The following is a 23101-nucleotide window of genomic DNA, read 5'->3' on the forward strand; positions in this document are numbered from 1 at the left end:
GGTTCTTTTGCCACCAATTTAAAGATATCTTCCAATATAAGAGATACTAAAATGCTAGAAATTTAATGTCACAGATTAGAGAAAAAGTGGCAGTAATATAATTCAATTGCTGATATCTTAGCATTGCTTTTGTGGGCTTGGCTGGGAAAGTAACCACCCTTTGCAATAGTATGCCTATGGAGAAATAAATACATGCTGATTTCAAAAAAAAAATCCCTGAAATCCTTTATATTTAAAACACCGTTGTCCTTTTGAAGAGAATTTTTAAGATCCATGTACCATATAAAGGCAAAAGCTAGACTTCATTTTCTATTACTCTCTACCACTAATAAAATGAGTTCACTTGGCTGCTAACCAAAAGGATGATGAGTTAAATCCACTCAGATGTGCCTCAGAAGAAATGGATGGCAGTCTACCTCCGAAAGGTCACAGCCATTAAGAACTCTGTGGAGCACAGTTCTACTCTGACACTCATGGAGTTGCCATGAGTCAGAGTCGACTCAACCAAAACTAATTTGTTTGTTTTTTAATCACTAAGAAAAAGTCACTAAGGTTAAGTTACATTTGTTTCTTATCAATTAAATAATTACATGCTTTTCTTGTCAGCTTTGTGGATCCCCTTCTGCAATTTGAATTTCAATTGACACAAGTAGAGTCATCCTTTAAACTGTTAATTGCCATGCCAAGTCTTGATGAAGTAAAAGAAGTAAATAACAGCAGTAACAACCAGGAGGATCTGGAGGTAAGATGCTTCTTCCTTTAATCATGATGAGGAATTGTTACATACCACAGCAATACCTCCCTACCTCGTACTAAGGAGTTTCTCTCAGCAGGTAATAATCTTTGTTGTCCTTCGCCTTCACGTTTCTTACATATAATAAGTGGAATTTACTAGCAAGTGCTGCAAAAAAAAAAAAAAAAAAAAGGAGCAGAGAAAGGTGGAAGTAGGAAGAATCCTATAGTAACGTCAGCAATATTGTAGTCTCTTAATTCTCAGTATTGCTGCGCAATGCCCTTGCCCGATAAGCTGGAGAAGCAATTCATGGCAAATGGTACTGGGTGAGGTCTCATTAGCATAGCTACCCCTCTTCTTTCTTGCTTTCAGTTTATGGGGAGAATTTAGGACACCAGGATGCAAAACAATATACATTCAGTAAAATTTTATCAAATTTGTGTGACTGGCTGATTGCGTAACTATTTTGTTTTTTTTTTTAAATTATTTTTCAGGTTTTATACCAAAACGTTTTAAACGTATTTGAGGACACTCTACTGATTTTGGTGTCTAAAGACTTCTATAAACTACAAATCTTAAAGGTAAAGTAGATAGTTTGAGAACAGGCATAACTTTTCAGGAGTATCCATGGAAGCACTCTGGCCCATGAGTTATGCAAATCATAAAATATATCCAAGTGAAAGAAGCAGGACTCGCATATATGAAGGCAAGAAAGAAGGTGAAGGAAAACAGAATTCAGTGAAACCTGTGAGAGCCGAACTTGACAGGATTGCCTTGTTTTTCTGAGTCTTGCAAGTTTTCTGCCTTTGACAGGGTGCAGTCTTACCACTTTTCTATCCTCTCTATTAGTGGAAAATATTTAGGTTTTCCTTCTCTAACAGGTTTCCACCTTACACAGGTCTTGGCTTTTGAAGGTTTTACTGTGTATTATACTAATGTGTGCCTAATTTGAGCCAAGTGTTTTTTGTGCAAGGTCCCTGGGTGGTGTAAGTGGTGTGCTATTGGCTGCTAACCCAAACCCACCCAAGGGTGCTGTGGAATAAAGACCTGGCAATCTGCTTCTGTAAAGACTACAGCCAAGAACTGCTATGAAGCAGTTCTACTCTGTAACACATGGGGTCACCAAAAGTCAGAATCGACTAAACAGCAACAGGTTTGGTTTTTTCTTAGTGTTTTGGCATTTTCTAATTTTTTCCTCGTAATTTTTTAAAGTGGTTTTCATTATCCCACTCCCCTCACCCATTTATTTTTCAGCACTCCTTGCAGCTATCAATAGCTCCCATTTATTGAGCATTTACTCCATGTCAGCCACTAAGCTAAATAGTTCATACGTGGGCTATCTTATTTCACCCTTAAGATAACCCTTTAAGAAAATTATTATAATTGCTCCCATTTTGCAGATCAGGAAATGGAAGTGAGAGAGGATCAATGATATGTCCACGCTAATGAGTGGAGGAGCCACTCTAACTTAGGAGCCTGTTACTTAACCACTTTGTTCTTCTACCTACCCTCGCTAAAAACTCTCCTGATCCTCAAATAGAGCTGGAGCCTCGGTCTTGGAAGGTGCAGGGGCTGACCCCTCTGAGATTTAGAGACTCTTCTGCCCTAAGGAAGGGGATTCAGGACAGTTTTCTGGGATGGGAGCAAGTCCAAGGAAAAAAGGTTATTTGGCCAACCATTGGCATAAATACTATGGACTCCAACAGACTCCAACAGGTATCCTTAAGATGTCTGCTAGTAGTGGTTGGCACAAGAGGCGTGTGCAATCTTCTTCCCTTCCCAATGTTGTAAATATGTCCCTGCAACTGAGGGTTTAGAACAAATAAATAAAAATTACAGCAAGACAGTTTTGAATCAAAACTAGCAAGAACTTTCTAACTGAACTGCCTCCAATAATGTGTCCTACAATCATAAGCAGGAAAATTTCTTTTTTTAAAAAAAATTGTACATTAGATGGAGGTTTACAGAAGAAACAGTTTCTTATTAAACAGTTACTAAACATATTGTTTTATGATAATGGTTAACAATCCCATGACATATCAACACTGTCCCTCCTCAACCTTGGGTTCCATTACCAGCTTTCCTGTCCCCTCCTGCCTTCTAGTCCTTGTCCCCGGACTGTTGTGCCCCATTAGTCTCATTTTGTTTTATGGGGCTGTCTAATCTTTGGCTGAAGGTTGCATCTCGGGAGTGACCTCATTACTGAGCTAAAAGGGTGTCCAGGGGCCATCTCCTCGGGGTTTCTCCATTCTCTGTCAGGCCAGTAAGTCTGGTCTCTTTTTGTGAGTTAGAATTTTGTTCTATTTCTCTCCAGCTCTGTCTGTGACCCTCTGTTGTGATCCCTGTCAGAGCAGTCAGTGGTGGTAGCTGGGCATTGTCTAGTTGTACTGGACTGAGTCTGGTGGAGGCCATGGTAGTTGTGGTCCATTAGTCCTTTGGACGAATCTTTCCCTTGTATCTTGTCTTCTTCATTCTCCCTTTGAGCAGGAAAATTTCTGAGTGCTGAATTTGCAAAGAAAATTTTAGGGTAAGATGAATTTTTAGACTCATAATACTTCAATTCTATTTTAAAGCTGAAAATCAGAGTCTGTGATTAAAAAAAATAGTATGTATTTTGAAAGAAAAAGAAGCTGCTGATAATCATACCACAGTCCCTGCTAAACTTTTTTATGATACCTGACAAAGTAACTGTCATAATGAAAATTAGTAAATATTTGTTGAGTGTAATTAAATTAAATAAAAGCCAGGCATAGATTCAGTAAACAAGGCAGTATACTTGTTGCCCATATTTTGGACATAAAAGTAGGTTAGGTGTGGTATAATCGGGAATGTGTCTGAGAACATAGAGACCTCTGAATTAATGAAATTGGAGACTAGAAGGAGCAGACTTTGGAAAATAGAAATACCATGGTTCTAGGATAACTCTTGTATCTTTCACAGGACATGGCCGTGTGGATGAGTAAAGACAGTTCATACCTACAGGAAAGAGTCATGGTGATCATAAGCAGAGTGCTAAGCTTTGCATCGCGGAAAGTCAAGTCATATGTAAGTTACAGAGTGAAGTCATGCCACCTGACTCTGATTTTGTCTTGTTGCTTTCCAAGTCTTGGGTCTTGTGAGTGCTAGATGCCTGCTTGGTATTATTGTGCTGGTAGGTTGGGGTATCAGGAAAGGAGTCAGTATCCTACATGATTTTATGTCAGTCACAGAAGTGTTTCTCAAACAATTGATTAAGACACATTGTGCTTTGCACAAACAGCATGAGTGTGTCAAAGCTGGGCTTTCACCAACTCTATGGATTCTCCTTTATGGACCATACTTAGCGGTATTTGTAATTGTATAAATTCTTCCATCATTCCTAAAACATACTTTTAAAGTATTATGTATTTATTTTATAGTTACGTAATTCATCAATACTTTCATTGTAAAACATGCTAGAGATAGAGCAGTCATCTGTCTTTACTGTCTTTGTTGCCTCAGTCCCCTCCCTAGCCATGTCAGTGTGATGTGTGTGTCCTGCAGACCTCTTTCTATGTGCACACCCACACAAACATACCCACAGTGGGACATAGATCATTTTATTTAGTTTTTCTTTACTAAGTTACGTCATATTTCTACATAGTTCTTCAATTTGTTTTTTTAATTGAACAATATCTCTTACTGATATTTTCATGTCAATATATATAGATTTATTTTACTAGTTTAACCATAGCATATACTCCATAGTTTTTAGGTATTACAATCTATTTAACAACTCTTCAGTTGATGGACATTGTGGTGTAGTTTAGCTTTTTTCTACTTCAAACAGTACAAAAATGGGCATCCTTGTGCAAGCATGTGCGTACATTCTTAAAAAATGCTTAGAAAGATAATGGTCAGATCAAAAAGTATGAACAGCTTAAAGTTTAGGAATGTAGAATTTTCCTCCAATTTTCATTCATGTGACTATTAAAATGTTCATTTTCCCACACCTTCACAAACACTAGATATTACCAGACTTTTTAATTGTTGATTTTCAGATGGAAAACAAATAGATACCTCACAATTGCCAATATTTACTGAGGTTTACTGTACTTTGAATGACATTATTGCCTGCCTGCTCATAAACCTCATACAATTATGAACAACTCTCTCTCTTGTGGATACTGTACATTCAGCCTTTACTTCTTAACTCATCCTTCTTGGTGCCTTTCAAACAAACCCCATTCATTGATTGTCTGATTTCTTGAGTCCTTTCTGCAGGAGCTTAGAATAAAGGGGTCAGAAACATGCATCTGGGATGCTACCTTACTGTATCCATTTCCTACTCCTTGTATTAACAGTTCCCAGACATACTGAGACAAAAAGCCTAGATCTGCCTGTTGTTGTTGTGTGCCCTCAAGTTGATTCTGACTCATAGCGACCCTATAGGACATAGTAGAACTGTCCTATAGGGTTTTCTAGTCTGTAACCTTTACAGCAGCAGATCACTGGGTCTTTTCTCCCATAGAACTGCTGGGTGGATTTGAACCGCTGGACCTTTCAGTTAGCAGCTGAGCTTTTAACCATTGCGACTTCTTGATCAGCCTTATAACACACCTCATTTTTTACTATTTTGTTTAAAATCAGGTTTGGAAAGCAAGTATACTTTACTTACGTGATGAAATACAGTTCATGGTGTTCTTTAAAGCATGCTGATCCCTATTTCAGTATCCAAAAGAGCGACCATGTGACTTGTTTAAATGTTCTGATTCTCTGACCTGGAAAGGCAGTCTCCCTCTACTTCTAAAAATGGCTTGGATTGTCCATTCAAGTGTTTAAAAGATTCATCACAGAAAATTTTGTAAGTGAGGCTTGAGATTAAGTGTAGTTCACCGCTCCATACTGTTGTCTGCACAGTATCTAACACATATGACACACTTAGCAAGTGTTTGGTGCTGTCTGACTAGGGCTATTCATACGCTTCTCTCTGCATTTGAATATATATATTCTAGTGAGGTGCGCGCAGGTAGTAGGAAGACATTTTTGTATTTCTCCTCCTCCTTCACCTTTTTCTTTTCTCTCTTTCCATTACTGTAGCAAAAATCATTCTCCCCTGCACACAGCCCACCCCTCAACTGTAAAAGAATAAATATGTAAATTCACATGTGCAACAGAAGGCTCTTATAAGCTGTTAATTGGGGGTACCTAGCTACTACTGAAATTTATTTGAGCAACCAAGTGCGAGGTAACCTATTCATGTTCTGCACTGTTCACTAAATGCCACCAGGTGGAAGCACATCCACATTTTTCAGAACATTGACACTAAGTGCTAAAGTCAACCAGCTCGTCATAGCATAAAACTTTATAAATTAACTTTTTCTTTAAAATAATGTATAAAGATGTTTACGTCGGTGAAATTAATGTGAGGCCAAATTTATAAAATTAAATAATCAAAAAATGAACTTTGTTAATAAATTCTATCATAAAGTTGAGCTTCCCAATGGCTGGGCATGTGTATGTCTGTACCTGACACATCGTGGATAATCAATGAAGATTTACTATGTCCTTCTCTAAGTAAATATGACTATTTTATTCTCCATTACTATCCATACTCTGGATAAAGACATTCTTCTTCATTAATAGTCTAGGTCTTCCAGAGTCTCAGATACCCTTGTCCTATTAAAAATCCTATCATTTGTATTCTGTCAGAAACATTTTTGAGTGTTAATTCTCCTTACATGACCCATATGACCATCAGGGTGGAAAAACTCTTACATTCAGAGAATACTTGTCCCTTTAATTAAACTGCTGAATTTTCAACAAAGAAATGTGAGCTAACTATGTCATTTTATAGCATTAACAGAAAGATATTATTCCTAGGTTCATTCTTTGGCACATGAGAACTTAAAAGATGGGTGGAGGATTTTCAGTCAAATCTAGTAGTCTGCCCACCTGTATTTACCTCATGTCCCTCCAGAGTCCTCACAGAATGATAGCAATGAAATGTGTTAAAGGTATAAGTCCACAGCAACAAGTAAAATTAGTGAAGAGTTTTTAATGGGTTAGAGATACCCACCAGCTGTTCCTTGGAATCCCTATGGAGCAGTTCTACTCCATCCCATAGGGTTGCTATGAGTCGGAATCAACTCAACAGCAATGGGTAGAGATGTCTGGAAGATAGAATAGATAGAAAACCACCAGTAGCCAGTTGCTATCCATTGACACTAATTCATGGTGATCCATGCGTATCAGAATAGAACTGTGCTCCACAGGGTTTTCAATGGCCGATTTTTCAGAATAGATCTTCAGGTATTTCTTCTGAGGCCCCTCTGGGTGGACTAGAGCCTCCGACCTTTCAGTTAGCAGCCAAACATTTTAGCTATTTGCACAATCCAAGAACTCCAGAAAGAAAACAGTAACTGATAAAGCCTGAATGGCAGGAGCATATGAACATTAGGGTAGGGGACAGCTGAAACGGGAGGCAAATTGCCCTTCAGAACCCTGGCAGAGCTGGAGCTGTGAAAACCCAAGTAATGATGGAGGGTGGGAGTCAAAGAAGGCTGAAAGCATATGCATTAATTGAAAGGTTCAATTGAAAGTTTATGTAGAAGAATCTATGTTACCTCCCATCCCCCCTCACACACACTATATTCCAGTGTCGCCTCACATCTCTCTTCATACACACACTATATTCCATTGAGACAGTGTCCACTGGCAGGCAAAATATAAGCATTTCTTTCCTCAAAACAGTTGTAAGCTCCCTGAGAAAAGACTCTTGCATTCTGTTGTTTAGGCATACTGCAATGTGATAGCAGCCTCCCCACCTAACTACCATAAAGCAAGGTCCACCAGTTGCCAAACTTTGTCCACATATAAAACCCTGTCAAGTAAGTGGTATTGCATTCTTAAATGTGAATAGAAGCCAAGATCTTCCAGATATTTGAGAATATTGTCCAAAATAAAGAGACAGACCAAAGTAAATAAAGAGGGGGAAAAATGACTATCAAAAAATAGAGAAATAATTCAGGATACTGATGAAAACTTATTAGAAAGAGTAGAGAAAACATATTTATAATGCCAAAAGGGAATATAATTAAAGTGAGCATGGTCTATGCATTGAGCAATTTTACTTAGTCATAATTTTGAGAACACTAATGATTTTCACCTTTTAAGATCAATCTATAAACCAAGCATTAAAAAAAGCTTGACAGCTACTAAAAACAATGTAAATGCTATGAATGCAACAATACAAAAATAAAAGTCCAGGCCACAGTTTGGTGGTTCCTCAACAAGTTAAACATAGAATTAGCATGTTGTTATTTTTGGGTGTCGCTGAGGCAGTTTTCCACTCAGCGATCCCATGTAACAGGATAGAACTGCCCCATAGGTTTTTCTAGGCTGTACTCCTTACTGGAGCAAATCACTAGGTCTCTCTCCCACAGAGCAGCTGGGTGGGTTTGAACTGCTAACCTTTCAGTTAGCAGTGAGCGCTTAATCTTCATGCCACCAGGGCTTCTAGGATTAGCATATGACCCAGCAATTCCACTCCTAGGTATATACCCAAAAGAATTGAAAATAAGTATTCAAACAAAAACTTGTGCATGAATGTTCATAGCAGCACTATTCACAATAGCCCAAAAGTGGAAACAACCAAATGTCCATCAAAAGATGAATGGATAAACAAAATGTGATACATATATGCAGTTTACTCAGTCATAACAAGGAGTGAATTACAGATGCATCCTACAATGTGGATGAACTTGGAGAATATTATACCAAGTGAAAGAAGCCAGACACAAAAAGCTACCTACTGTATGATTCCATTTACATGAAACATCCAGAATAGGCAAATACAAACAGAATGTAGGATTGTGGTCTCAAAGGGCTGGGAGGAGGAGGCAGATGGGGAGTGACTGCTTAATGAGTACAGGTTTCCATTAGAGGTGATGAAAAACTTCTGGAACTAGGTAGTAGTGATGGTTGCACATTGTGAATGTAGTTAGTGCCACTAAATGGCACACTTTAAAGTGCCTAAAATGGTAAATTTTATGTTGTAAGTGTTCTACCAGAATTTTTCAATGCAAAAAAGGAAGGGCAGGGAACAAAAGTAGGGGAGTAGAAGTAACAGAGGTAGTTTGAGATAAATAAAAGAGTCAAAACTATCTACCTAATAAAGTGGAGACTCAACCAAATGTCCCCATTTTATGAAACAAGAAATGAAAGTTTTACTGTATTTTTAAAACACGAAAGTAGAAGAACTAAAAATAGTAATAAAACTATATTGAGAGGATTATGGCAAAGTGGAGGAGTGTAAGTCAAACCCTACCTTATCATAGCAGGAATAGATAAGGAATGTCTCAAACTGATGTCAAAAACAGAAGTCAAAGCACTTTGTTTAGAGATACAGAAGTGACTTCTGGAGAAGCAGCTAAAAACTTAGAAGTGTTTGCTTCTAGAATTTAGCACATAAAACTATCATAATTGTTAAGATAAAGAACTGGAGAGGCCAGATCTACAAAGAATAAGGGATCCAGTAAGAAAAGGCCAAAAAACTCGGCAGGAGTACTCAGAGTTAGAAGTGAATACTGAGAAACTACTATTCTCCAGTTCTTAATTCTTTCCTTCTTCGCAGGAATGATTTGGATAGATTTTCTCTAAAAGCGGGGCCATATTGCATTGAAAGTTCTCAAAGCCTGGTGTTTGAGGAGGTGTGACCGTGATTGGCATGCTTCAGCGGAGACTGTGCAGGGCATAATCAGTGTGCTCCTGGGTTCACGTGTCCTACTCCTCTCTTGGCCTAATCTAGTCATACCCTGCCCTCCTCAAACATGCTTTTAGTGGATGTAAAAAAGTAGAAATGCAATCTAGACATGGCCTCATCTACACACACCTAGACAAACCGTCTCTGCCAAACAGAATAGAAGAAACTGCTGGCAGCTCCAGTCACAAAAACATCTGCTAAGGATTATACATCCATAAGTTCCTGAGAAGGGATAATCTGGCAAATATTGTAAAACAATAAGACTTTAGGACCTATACCCTATAAATGGTCCCCAGCTTCAGCGAGCTAAGCTGTGGGAGGTATTCCTCCTCCATCATGCCCAACAGGGAAACACAATTTCTCATCCTTTTTCCTTCAGCCCATAGTGTGATGATGGTCCTTAAGGCCTTGCCATCAATTGGAAACAAACAAACTAACTAACTAAAAATCAAAAGAAAAGAACATGAGGGAGAGAGCATTTCTCCTTAGGGCAGCCACAACAGTCTGCTCCTAGATTCTCGTAAGTCATAGGCCTTAGAGGGGAAGCTCCAGCAGTCTTACTCCAGTAAGACTCCACACAAGAGTCTGAGTGGGAAGAATCCAAGGAGAACACCCACAGAAGCAGGACATTTATTATCTTGCCTTCTCCTACTGACACCATCACTCCCAGAATCCCAATTCAGTTATGCCCTTGGCCATGATGCAGGTCACTTCATAGTTCTTCTTTAGGAGTGAGTGAGTGTGTGTGTGTGAGAGAGAGAGAGAGAGACAAAGACAGAGAGAGAGAAGTTGGTTGGTCAAAAATCATGGGGGGCAAGTGTAGGGAGCAATGGAGGAGGTAGAAAAAAGCTGGCTTTGGGATCCTCCTGGAGGTTTCAGATGGCCTCAAACTTTTACCACCAACAGTTGCTCTAAGTATCAAAGCATTGATCTAGGAGAAATAATCACTTATCTTAGAGACAAGGAGATCCTACAGACCAAGCTACCAGTTTGCTGAACTTATGTGGGCAAAGCCCTTTTTTGTTTAAAAATAACCTCCACAAAACTGGTAAAAAATTGGGAAAATTTTTTCATAAAAACAAAATGTCTCTTCCACCTCTCCTCTCTTCTCTAATATCTCTACTTCCTTCTTTATTCATATTTGATCTGGCCAAACAAGTCAGTCAAGATGAGAATCTAAATATTTGAGCAACCTATGTATTCAGAAAGGTGTAGGAAAAAAATATATAAATGTTGTAATAGTAGCTTTGACATCAGAAATAAATGTTCTTAGTGTGAAAAAATCAACGACCCTGGGGCAAGTCAGAATATTCTAGGAGGAAAAGTGGCATTTTCCAGTAACTTAAACAGAGTCATCTGAACTGTTTTATATGTGAAGAGAACATACAAGTTTTTGGACATTCACCCACCGCCTCCCTTGTACCCTGGAAATTTGCTACCTGCAATTTGTTGTCTGCTTTATAGAGTAGAAATGAACATTAATTGAGCCACTACTAGTTCCAAGCTCTTTGCAAGGAACTATCTCGTCATAAATGTTACTCTATTAATCCCCACAAAAACTGTTAAAAGATTTGTTATCTTCATCTCACAAATGAGGAAATTGAGGCTTAGCAACAGAGTCAAGATACAAACAGAGATTTTTCAAATTCTGAAACTCACCCTCTAATCATAGTTCAATATATGAGAAGAGCAAATGCAGACATTTAATGTTGACTGCACATAGCAAATGCGTTTTTTTCCTTTGTTTCTCCTTTAGACAAGTGTGGATGCTCCATGTTTGGGTGACCTGGCAGCAGAGCTGTCTCTTTTGTGTTCTCATTCTGATCTTGTAATCACACAACAAGCATCCTTGGGAATGTATCACCTCCTCTGTATTGCAAAATGTCAGAATGGTAAGAATGGCTCATCACTTTTCTAGGTGTTACTAAGAACCTGTCACTAATTACTTGTAGATCCCAAGAAAGCTCTATGTCTGTGAATTTCTAAATTTTGCCCAAGGTCCATAGCTTCACTTTCTGAAATGTGTTTTTTAATCTTTTTAGAATTGTCAAGAAATTCCAGTAATAGTATGTTGTGCTTGGTAAATTGGTTCTTCAAGATCTGTAAAGTCCTGTGCTTAGATCAGTGTTGTGCATTGGTAATGGGGACAGGAATGCTGGGTGATGCTGGCGGCAGGGAAGGAGGGGAAGGAGAAAGTTTACCAATAGACTTTAAAAAGATGCATTTTTTTCCCCTTTAAAAATTTTATTCAGTGACTCTCAACTTCTCAATTAAGCTTTAGGGCATGTGCAACCCTCAGAGGAAATGGAAAAGAATGGAACTCCCTCAACACATTCATACTTCTCCCAGGTCAGATATGCATACCTGAAGAAAGCGAGGCATAAAAGGAATTATACCCCAAATTTTAGAGAAAGACCCACGATGTTATAGAATTTGTGGTTATCCACTACAGATATGAAAGTTTGCCTTTGAAGTCATCAAAAACCTGAAAATAAATTACCAGAATTTGAAAGGAGTGCAAAATATTTAGAGGATGACCCAATTTTCCAGTTATCAACATGGACTAATATTATCATGGATTATCCCATTATTTTGTGGGCAAATAGAAAGGTTATTAATATCTTCTTCCCTTACAACCTACTTAAATTTGACAGAACATCTAGAAAGAAGATCAACAAGGAAACAGAGGACCTGAATGACACTATAAACCAACTAGACTTAACAGACATACATAGAATACTGCACCCAACAGCACAATTACATTCTACTCCAGTGCACATGGATCATTCTCCAGGATAGACTTGCTTTGTGCATGTTAGGTCACAAAGCAAGTCTTGATAAGTTTAAAAAGACTGAAATCATACAAAGTATTTTCTCTGACCACAATGGAATGAAGCTAGAAATCAGTAATAGGAAAAAAAAAGAAACTGAAAAATACACAAACATATGGAAATTAAACAACACACTGTTAAACCACCAATGGGCCAAGGAAGAAATCAAAAGAGAAATCACAAATTTCTTACAGTCAAATGAAAATGAAAGCACAGGATACCAAAACTTACGGGATGCAGCAAAGGCAGCACTCTGAGGGAAATTTGTAACAATAAATGTCTACATGAAAAAAGAAGAAAGATCTTAAATCTACAGCCTACCTCAACAACACCAGGAACTAGAAAGAGAAGAGCAAACTAAGCCTAAACCTACCAGAGGAAAGAAATAACAAAGATCAGAGCATAAATAAATAAAATCAAAAACAGAAAAACAATACAGAGAATCAATAAAACTAGAAGTTGGTTCTTTGAAAAGAACAATAAAATTAAATACTTTAGCTAGACTGACAAAGAAAAAAAGAGCAAAGATGCAAATAATAAAAATAAGAAATGAAAGAGGGGACATTACAACTGACCAGACAGAAGTAAAGAGAATTATAACAGTATATTAAGAATGACTTCATATGGAATGGCAAGAGGCCTTGAATAGCTAAAGCAAGGTTGAAAGGAAAGAACAAAGTAGAAGGACTCACACTTCCTGATTTTAAAACATACTATACAGCTACAGTAATCAAAACAGCCTGGTACTGGTATAGCAATAGACACATAGACCAAGGGACTAGAATTGACAGTCAGAAATAAAACCATACATCTACGGCCAACTGACTTTTGACAAGGGTGCTAAGTCTATTCAAAGGGGAAAGAAGAATCTCTTCAATAAATGTTGGTGGGAAAACTGGATTTCCACATGCAGAAAAATGAAACAGGATACATGCTTCAGATCATATACAAAAACAAATTTTAAATGGATTAAAGACCTAAAGGTGCAAACTAAAACCATAAAATTCTTAGAAGAAAATGTGAGGCAATGCTCTCTGGCCTAGCTAATTTAATAACAAAAGCACAAATAGCGGGGAGAATATCTTCAGAAACTATATATCTGATAAGAATCTAATAAGCAAAATATATATAAAACTTCAACAATTTAACAACAAAAAGACAACACAATCATCAAACGGGAAAAAGACTTGAATAAACATTTCACTGAAGAGGCGATTCATGGCCACCAAACACATGAAATGATACTCAACATCATTAACCACCAGAGAGATGCAAATCAAAACCACTATGAGATATCATTTCACTCCCACTTAGGATAACTAAAATAAAAAAAACCAGAAAGTAACAAATGTTGGTGAGGATATGGGGAAATTGGAACTCTTATCCATTGCTGATGGGAATGAAAAATACTACAGCCACTGTGGAAAACAGTATGATGGTTACTAAAAAAACTAAGTATAAAACTACCAGATGTCCCAGCAGTTCCATTCCTAGGTATATAACCAAAAGACGAAGCAGAGACTCAATCAGAGACTTGTACACCAGCATTCATTGCAGCACTATTCACAATAGCCAAAAGGTATAAACAACCTAAATACCCATCAGCAGAAGAATGGATAAACAAGATGTGGTACATACATACAGTGGAATACTACCCAGCCATTAGAAGAAATGAAGTCTTGATACATGCTACAATAGGGATTGAGCTTGAAGATAACATGCTGAGTAAAATAAGTCAGTCACAAAAGGACACATACTGTATAACCTCACTTATATAAAAAGACAAGAAAAAGCAAATGTATAGAGACCAAAGTTTATTAATGGTTACCAGGGGCAGAAGAGAGGTGCAAGGGGGGGGGGGTTAATGGTGATGGAAAGGGTGGGGAAAAGGGGAGGGGTTAAATTGCATTGATTAAGGGTAGGGTTGCACAGCTGATTATTGCTAGTGCTGTCAATAAGTTGTATGCCTGTAAGAAGTTGAATTGGCAAAAGTTGTATGATAGGTATACTTACAACAATGACCAAAAAAAAAAAAGAGTAGCTGCTGAGGTCAGTTGCTTATGTACAACCAAAAACCTCATGGGATTTGGTTCTTTGGTGTGGAGGTTTAGGGTCATTATTTCATGGGAAATCCCAGTTAATTGACCTAATAACGTGTTTAGTGTTTCTGCTCTACCTCCTAGTTTGTTGCATAGTGCCTGGGGTCTTAAAAGCTTGCAAGCAGCCATACAAAGCACAACAATTGGTCTACATTCACCTGGAGTAAGAGAGGAAGAGGAAAGTCAGGAATCAGAGGAGGATTTGGAATATATGGCTAATTGCCTCCATGAAAAACTGCCTCTTTTGCCATGGGACCAGAAGAACTGGACAGTGCCTAGCTACCATTACTAACTATTTTGATCAAAGATCCTATGGAAGAATCTTGATCAAAAGGGGGAAATTTGCAACAGAATTTCAAATTCTCATGGACTATGAACTTTCTGGAGCCATGGAGGCTGGATGAACCCCTGAAACTATTGCCCTGAGATAATCTTTAAACGTTTAACCAAAAATATCCCTTGAAATATTTTTAAAACCAAACAATACTTTAGCTTAATTAGTAAAGAATGTCTGCCTTGACTGAGACTGGAGGTACCCCAGAAAGCATAGCCCCTGGATTCTCTATCAGCCCAGAACTAAAACAATTTCCGAGGCTAGCTCTTCAGACAGGGATTGGACTGGACTGTGGAATATAAAGTGATACTCATAAGGAGTGTGCCTCTTAGCTCAAGTAGAGACAAGAGACCAAAGGGGCAGCTTCTGTTCAGAGGTGAGATGGGAAGGCAGAGAGGGTTAGGAGCTGGTTGAATGGATGTGGAGAATCAGGGGCAGAAAGGAGTGTGCTGTTGCAGAATGGGGTGAGCAATTAGGGTCAGATAACAATGTATGTAAAAAATTTTGTATGGGAGACTAACTTGAAATGTAAACTTCATTTAAATGACAACAATAAAAAAAATTTAAAAAAGAATGTCTGCCTTGAGCATTGTGCTCTTTCAAGATCTATCTATATGAGATCAAACTGAAAACAGCAGCTCAAAAGAATAGAGACAAAACTTAGGGTGTAGTGAGTTTATGTTAATGGAGGAGGAATAACTCAGAAAACGAGGGTGAGAATGGTTGCACAACCTGAAGAATGTAATGAATGTCACTAAATTGTACATGTAGAAACTATTCAGTTGGTGCATATTTTGCTGTGTATATTCTCAACAACAACAAAATAAAAAAAATTTTTAAACCTACTTAAATTTAATGGGGCGTCAGAATGTTCAAAGATTCTTGCTTCAGTGGTGGGGAGAAATTAGCACTAGATCAAAATAAATGCTGTTCTCGCCTGCCTAACAAAGCATAAAAGCAAGACCTGCAAGCATTAAATTATTTCTAAATAACTTAACTACATCCCAGAGCAAAGCTCATGAATGTTTATAAGATACTTCTGCTTCCGTCCAGGACATAATAACAAAGAGCAGATTTACCCTTACACCAGAAACAACTAAAAACAAAAACAAATTATGGATATATAGAAGATGTAGATATTTCATGAGACATTGGATAACAAAGAACGATGATTCTTGAGAGATGGGAACAAATGTAGTGGGGTCCACAATTCCCTGAGGTTACCACCTACAGTAAGTTTCCACGCTGCAGCACAGGAAGGGTAACCCAGGTAGAGACCAATGGTTTCCCTCAGTGGAAGATACAGAATGAGAGTTCAAAAAGGCTAGGGTGGCTAGAGTTCCTAGGGAAGAGTGCTAGAGAGGAGATAATTGTACCAAAAGAGAACTCCAGTGATGTGCAGAGGGTCCCCTTTAAGTATTTAGCTAACTACTGAACAGAACATGCATCTGAGGAAACTACCTAATGCTGGGGTAAAAAATCACCCAGAAGGATTAGAAAAAGAAATCTACTGAATTCACACAAGGCTGAGAATAGTCGTTCCTATATGGCAGAATTAAAAACCTCCTCACTCATCGGTCATGAAATAGAATACTGAGAAGGTATTCCCTCTTTAGGAGAAAAAAAATTATCCCTTAACTGTTTTAGTGGCATTTAAAGGTTAAAAAGCAAGACCTAAAAGGATCAAACTCTCAAAATATTTTACTTGCTTACCAGAACAAACCTCAAGACTACTTATAGAAGTGTAAAAATTCTAGCACTTAAGCTAATACAAAGTCTGAGATCTAATGTCTGACCCAGGCATCAAAGAAGTTTGAAAATACAATTCATAATGGGGAGAAAAATCAATCGAAATGACCCAGAAATGACACAAATGATATAATTAGCAGACAGAGACATTAAAACAACTATTACAACTGCATTACATTTATTTAAAGAATTAGAGAGAAGTATGAACATGTTAAGTAGAGACATGGAAAAAATTCTAAAAGACCCAAATTGAACCTTTAGAGATGAAAACTACAATATCTGAGATGAGAAACGTTCTGGTGGGGACTAACAGAATGTTAGACATTGCAGAAGAAAAGATTAATGAGCTTGGGGACATACAGTAGTAATTATCAAAAATTAAACAGAGAAAAAAATGACTGAATAAAATTAATAGAGCCTCAATGAACTGAGACAACTACCATAAACCTAAAATAAGTGTAATTAGAGTCCCTGAGGTCAGAAAGGCAGGAAAGAAGACATATTTTAAGAATGATGACTGAAAAATTTCCAAATTTGATTAAAAAAAAAACTATTAATCATTGATTAAGAAGCTCGGTGAAGCACATCAAATATAAAGAAAACTACATCAAGGCATATCATAATCAAATAGTTTATAACTAGTGATAAAGAGAAAATCTTAAAATCTGCATAATCTAATTGCTACAACCAGTGATGAGAAAATCTTAAAAGGAGCCAGAGGGAAAAAGCCACATTACATACAAAGAAACAAACATAAAGGTGACAGCAGATTTCTCTGTCAACCTAGAATTCTTTAACTAGCAAAAATATCTTTCAAAAACAATAGTGAAATAAGACATTTTTAGACATATAAGAGCTGAAAGAATTCATCACCAGCAGATCTAGACTACAAGAAATGTTAAAGGAAAATCCTTCAAGAACAAAACTGTTGCTAAATGCAAATCTAGATCTACATAAAGCGATGAAGAGCACTGAAGATGATAACTAGCAGGTAAACATTAAGATTTTCTTTCTTGTTATTTACTTCTCTTTAAATGATAATCAACTGTTTAAAGCAAACAGTGTAAAAACAAAATGTATGACAATAGCAAAAAGCTTGAAGGGATGAAATGTAAGGTTCTTATGTTACACATGAAATGCTGAAATATCATTTGAAAGTAGACTGTGATAAGTTAAGGATATATACTATAAACCCTAAAGCAACCCCTAAAATAACATAGCAAAGAATTATATACAATAAGCCAAAATGGAGATAAAATGGAATTTAAAAATACTTAATCCAAAAACGGGCAAAAGGGAGGAAAATAGAAGAATAGATGGGAAAAATAGAAAGTAAATAGGAAGAAAGAAGACTTAAAATAAAATCAACCACATTAGTTAAGCATTCTAAATACCCCCAGTGAAAAAACAGAGACTGTCAGATTGGGTAAAAAGCATAACTCAACTATACGTTGCCTACAGGAAACTTACATTAAATATAAAGACACAAATAGGACAATAGTCAAAAGTTGAAAAATAACACACCACGCTAACACTAACAAAAAGAAAGCTGTAGTGGCTATATTAATATCAAAAAAGGTGTATTTCAGAGCAAACAATGTTTCCAGGGAAAAAGACTGTCATTTCATAATGATAAAGGATCAATTAATTAAGAAGTTAGAACAATCCTAAACACTTTAGCACCTGTCTTAGTTTGGGTTCTCTAGAAAAGCAAAACCAGTAAAGCATATATATATACATATATAAAGAGAGATTTATATCAAGGAAATGGCTTACACGGTTTTTAGAGGTTGTACATCCGAAGTCACTGAGGCAGGAAAGAGGATTCTTCTGATTCATGTAGCCACAGGGGCTGGCAAACCCAAGATCAGCAGGCCGGAGAGCAGTGCTGTGCAGGCTGTGAAGATCAATGAATCTCAAGATTGGCAGGCAAGACCATGAGTAAGCTGCTAGCCCAAGTCCCAAGAACCGAAGGTCAGACAAAGGAGAACAAGCTGCAGGATCTGGAAGAAGCAAAAGCCCTGGCAAGGCGAGCAGGAAGAAAATAGGCAGAGGAGGGTGGAGAAATGAAAGCTGAGGGGGCAGTGAGCCGCCACAGTCCCCACCCCTGCCAGTACTACTCAGCAGATTCCATCACAGGGGTGATCACATATCAAATTTCAACAAAGAGGTGATCACAACATTATACAACTGCCAAACCACTGAGAACCATGGCCCAGCCAAGTTGACACACAATCTTAACAATCACAGCACCTAAAAGCAAAAATACTTTCTAACAAAAATTAAAACTACATTAAGCAACAACTGGTAGAATTTCAAGGAGAAATAGACAAACCCATAATTATAGCTAGATTTCAACACTTCTATTTCAATAATTCATATGCTGATTACACAGAATATAAGTAAGAATACAGAAAATTTGAACCAACTTGTCCTAATTGACATTTATAGAACATGCCACCCAATAATGGGAAAATGAATATTCTTTTCAATGGTTAATGAAACATTTACCAAGATAGACCATATTCTAAGCCACAAAACAAGTATCAAAAAATTAGGAGAGATTCAAGTCACACAAAGTATATTTTCTGATCTAAATGGAGCTAAATTACAAATCAATAACAGAAAAGTATATGCTGTTGTTGTTATTAGGTGCCGCCTAGTCGTTTCCGACTCTTAGCAACCCTATGTAAAACAGAACAAAACAGTGCCCAGTCCTACACCATCCTCACAATTCTGTGCTCTCCTCATAACCATTGTTGTGTCTGAGCTCATTGTTGCAGCCACTGTGTCAATCCATTGTTGCAGTCACTGTGTCAATCCATCTCATTGAGGGTCTTCCTCTTTTGCACTGACCCTCTGCTTTACCAAGCATGATGTCCTTCTCCAGGGACTGGTCCCTCCTAAAAAAAAAAAGGAAAGTATCTGGAAAATCGCAAATATTTGGAAAGTAGATAATACATTTCTAAATTATCCATTAGTCAAATAAAGAAATCAGAAAGGAACTTCAAAGTACTTTGAACCAAATGAAAATAAACTACAAAATTTGTGGGATGCAGCTAAAAGAATACTCAGAGGGGATATTCATAGCACTATATGCCAATATTAAAATAGAGGAAAGGCCTCATCTCAATGATTTCAGCTTCTACCTTAAGAAACAATAAAAACAAAAGTAAAACCAACAGTGAGTAAGCAGGAGAAAGGAAATAGTAAAGCTTAGAAAAGAAAACGATGAAATAGCAAGTGGAAAAAACAATACAAGAAAGGCAATGTAGCCAAAAGCTGATTCTTTGAGATTATGAAAAAAAAAAAAAAAAGAAAGAGAGAGAGAAGACACTACCAAAATCAGAAATGTGGAGATGATATCACTAGAGATTCTATGGGTATTAAAAAGATAACAAGGGAATATTATGAACTACTTTATGCCAATAAATTTGACAACTTAGAAAAAATAAAATAAAAATTCATCAAAGGACACAAACTGTGTGTATGCACACATGTGCACGCAGACAACACCTCACACCCATATATAAAAGTTAATTCAAAATGGATCATAGATCTAAATGTAAAACCTACAACTATAAAACTTCTAGAAGAAATCCTAGGGGGAATTCTTTGGATTTGAAGTTAAGCAAAGATTTCTCAGACGTAACACCAAAAGCATTGTCAATAAAACTTAAAAAGATAATAAATTAAATATTCTGCTCTTTGAAAGACACTGTAAAAAGAATATGTAAGCCACAAACTGGGAGAAAATATTTGCAAATTACATATCTGATAAAAGACTCATAAACAGAATTTATAAAAAACACTCAAAGCTCAATGATAAGAAAACAAACAACCAAATTTAAAAAATAACAATAGATTTGAATAGTCACCTCACCAAAGAAGACATTCATTAGTAACAAAAAACATCAAAAGCTGTTCAATATATAGTCATTAAACGTAAAATAAAACTACAATGAGATACCATTACCACCTATTAGAATATCTAAAATTAAAAATACCAACCATGCCAAGTGTTGGCAATATGTAAACCAACTAGACTCGCATACATGGTTGAAATGAATGTAAAATGATAAACAACTTTGGAAAATAACTTGACAGTATCCTAAAAAGTTAAATATACATCTACCACGTGACCTAATCATTCCACAACATTTTACCTAAGAGAAATGAAAGCAAATATCTATACAAAGACTTGTACATGAATGTTCATAGCACCTTTATTTGTAATAGTCAAAAAATATTTTTGGTATTTAGTAAATATTATATATTTAGCATTTTTAGTATTACAAAATCTCAAATGTTCACCAACAGGTGAATGGTTTTTTACATATGTATATATATATATATATATATATATATACACACACAGCAGAATGTTGCTGTTGTTGTTAGGTGCCGTCGAGTCAGTTACGACTCATAGCACCCCAATATACAACACAATGAAACACTGCCCGGTTCTGTGCTCTCCTCATAACCATTGTTGTATCTGAGCTCATTGTTGCAGCCACTGTGTCAATTCATCTTGTTGAGGGTCATCCTCTTTTTCATTGACCCTCTACTTTACCAAGCATGATATCCTTCTTTCAGAACCTTCATTTGCTGATGTGGCATGACTCAAAATGAGAAGAAACAGCTGTAAACATCCATTAATAATTGGAACATGGAATGTACAAAGTATGAATCTAGGAAAATTGGAACTCATCAAAAATGAAATAGAACACATAAACATCGATATCCTAGGCATTAGTGAGCTGAAATGGACTGGTACTGGCCATTTTGAATTGGACAATCATATGGCCTACTATGCCAGAAATGAGAATTTGAAGAGGAATGGCATTGCATTCATCATCAAAAAGAACATTTCAGGATATGTCCTGAAGTACAAGGTTGTCAGCAATAGGATAATATCCATATGCCTACAAGGAAGAACAGTTAACACGACTATTCAAATTCACACACAAATCACTAAGGCCAAGGATGAAGAAATTGAAGATATTCATCTGAAATAGATGAAACATGCAATCAGGTTGCATTTAAATTACTGGTGATTGGAATGTGAAAGTTGGAAACAAAGAAGAAGGATTGGTAGTTGGAAAATATGGCCTTGGTGATAGAAAAGATGCTGGAGATCGAATGATACAATTTTGCAGGACCAACGACTTCTTCATGGCAAATACCTATTTTCAACAACATAAATGGCCACTATACACATGGACTTTGCCAGATGGAATACACAGGAATCAAATCGACTACATCTGTGGAAAGAAAGATGGAGAAGCTCAATATCACCAGTTAGAACAAGGCCAGGGGCCAACTGCAGAACAGACTTGCTCATGTGCAAGTTCAAGATAAAGCTGAAGAAAATCAAGAACAAGTCCATGAGAGCCAAAGTATGATCTTGAGTATATCCCACCTGAATTTAGAGATCATCTCAAGAATAGATTTGACACATTGAACACTAATGACTGAAGACCAGACAAGTTGTGGAATGATATCAAGGACATCATACATGAAGAAAGCAAGAGGTCAATAAAAAGACAAGAAAGAAAAGACCAAAATGGACGTCAGAAGAGACCCTAAAACTTACTCTTGAAAGTCAAGTAGCTAAAGCAAAAGGAAGAAATAATGAAGTAAAAGAGCTGAACAAAAGATTTCAAAGGGTGGCTTGAGAAGACAAAGTAACGTATTATAATGACATGTGCAAAGACCTGGAGTTAGAAAACCAAAAGGGAAGAACATGCTTGGCATTTCTCAAGCTGAAAGAACTGAAGAAAAAATTCAAGCCTCGAGTTGCAATAGTGAAGGATTCTATGGGGAAAAAATTACACGATGCAGTAAGCACCAAAAGACGATTGAAGAAATACACAGTATCACCATAGCAAAAAGAATTCGTCAACTTTCAATCATTTCAGGGGGTAGCATACAATCAGGAACTTATGGTACTTAAGGAAGAGGTCTAAGATGCACTGAAGGCATTGGCAAAAAATAATGCTCCAGAATTGACAGAATACCAATTGAGATGTTTCAACAAATGGATGCAGCACTGGAGGTGCTCACTCTACTATGCCAAGAAATTTAGAAGACAGCTACCTGACCGGCCAACTGGAAGAGATCCATATTTATGCTTTTTCCAAAGAAAGGTAATACCATTGAATGCAGAAATTATCCAGAATATCATTAATACCACACGCAAGTAAAATTTTGCTGAAGATCATTCGAAAGTGGATGCAGCAGCACATCAATAGGAAATTCCCAGAAGTTCAAGTCAGATTTAGGAGAGGATGTGGAACCAGGGATATCATTGCTGGTATCAGATGGATCCTGGCTGAAAGCAAAGAATGCCAGAAAGATGTTTACCCATGTTTCATTGACTATGCAAAGGCATTTGCCTGTGTAAATCATAACAAATTATGGATAACATTACGAAGAATGGGAATTCCAGAACACTAAATTGTGCTCATGAGGAACTTGTACATAGATCGAGAGACAGTTGTTCGAACAGAACAAGGGGATACTGCATGGTTTAAAATCAGGAAAAGTGTGTGTCAGGGTTGTACCCTTTCATCATACTTATTCAATCTGTATGCTGTGCAAATAATCCGAGAAACTGGACTATATGAAGAA

General features: G+C 37.0%; 1 protein-coding gene across 1 annotated transcript in view; it reads left to right on the forward strand.

Moving 5' to 3' along the window:
- Positions 1 to 586: 586 nt before the first annotated feature.
- MROH9 (maestro heat like repeat family member 9) overlaps positions 587 to 23101 on the forward strand; it is a gene marked incomplete at its 5' end in the record, with an annotated part of 97528 nt that continues 75013 nt past the window's right edge. Inside the window, 4 exons of the mRNA XM_023738490.1 lie at positions 587 to 742; positions 1228 to 1314; positions 3674 to 3778; positions 11212 to 11347. Coding sequence (XP_023594258.1) covers positions 587 to 742; positions 1228 to 1314; positions 3674 to 3778; positions 11212 to 11347 — 484 coding nt within the window. The remainder of the gene's footprint in view (positions 743 to 1227; positions 1315 to 3673; positions 3779 to 11211; positions 11348 to 23101) is intronic.

Source organism: Trichechus manatus, unplaced genomic scaffold (genome assembly GCF_000243295.1).
Source record: "Trichechus manatus latirostris isolate Lorelei unplaced genomic scaffold, TriManLat1.0 scaffold00117, whole genome shotgun sequence".
NCBI lineage: Eukaryota > Metazoa > Chordata > Mammalia > Sirenia > Trichechidae > Trichechus > Trichechus manatus.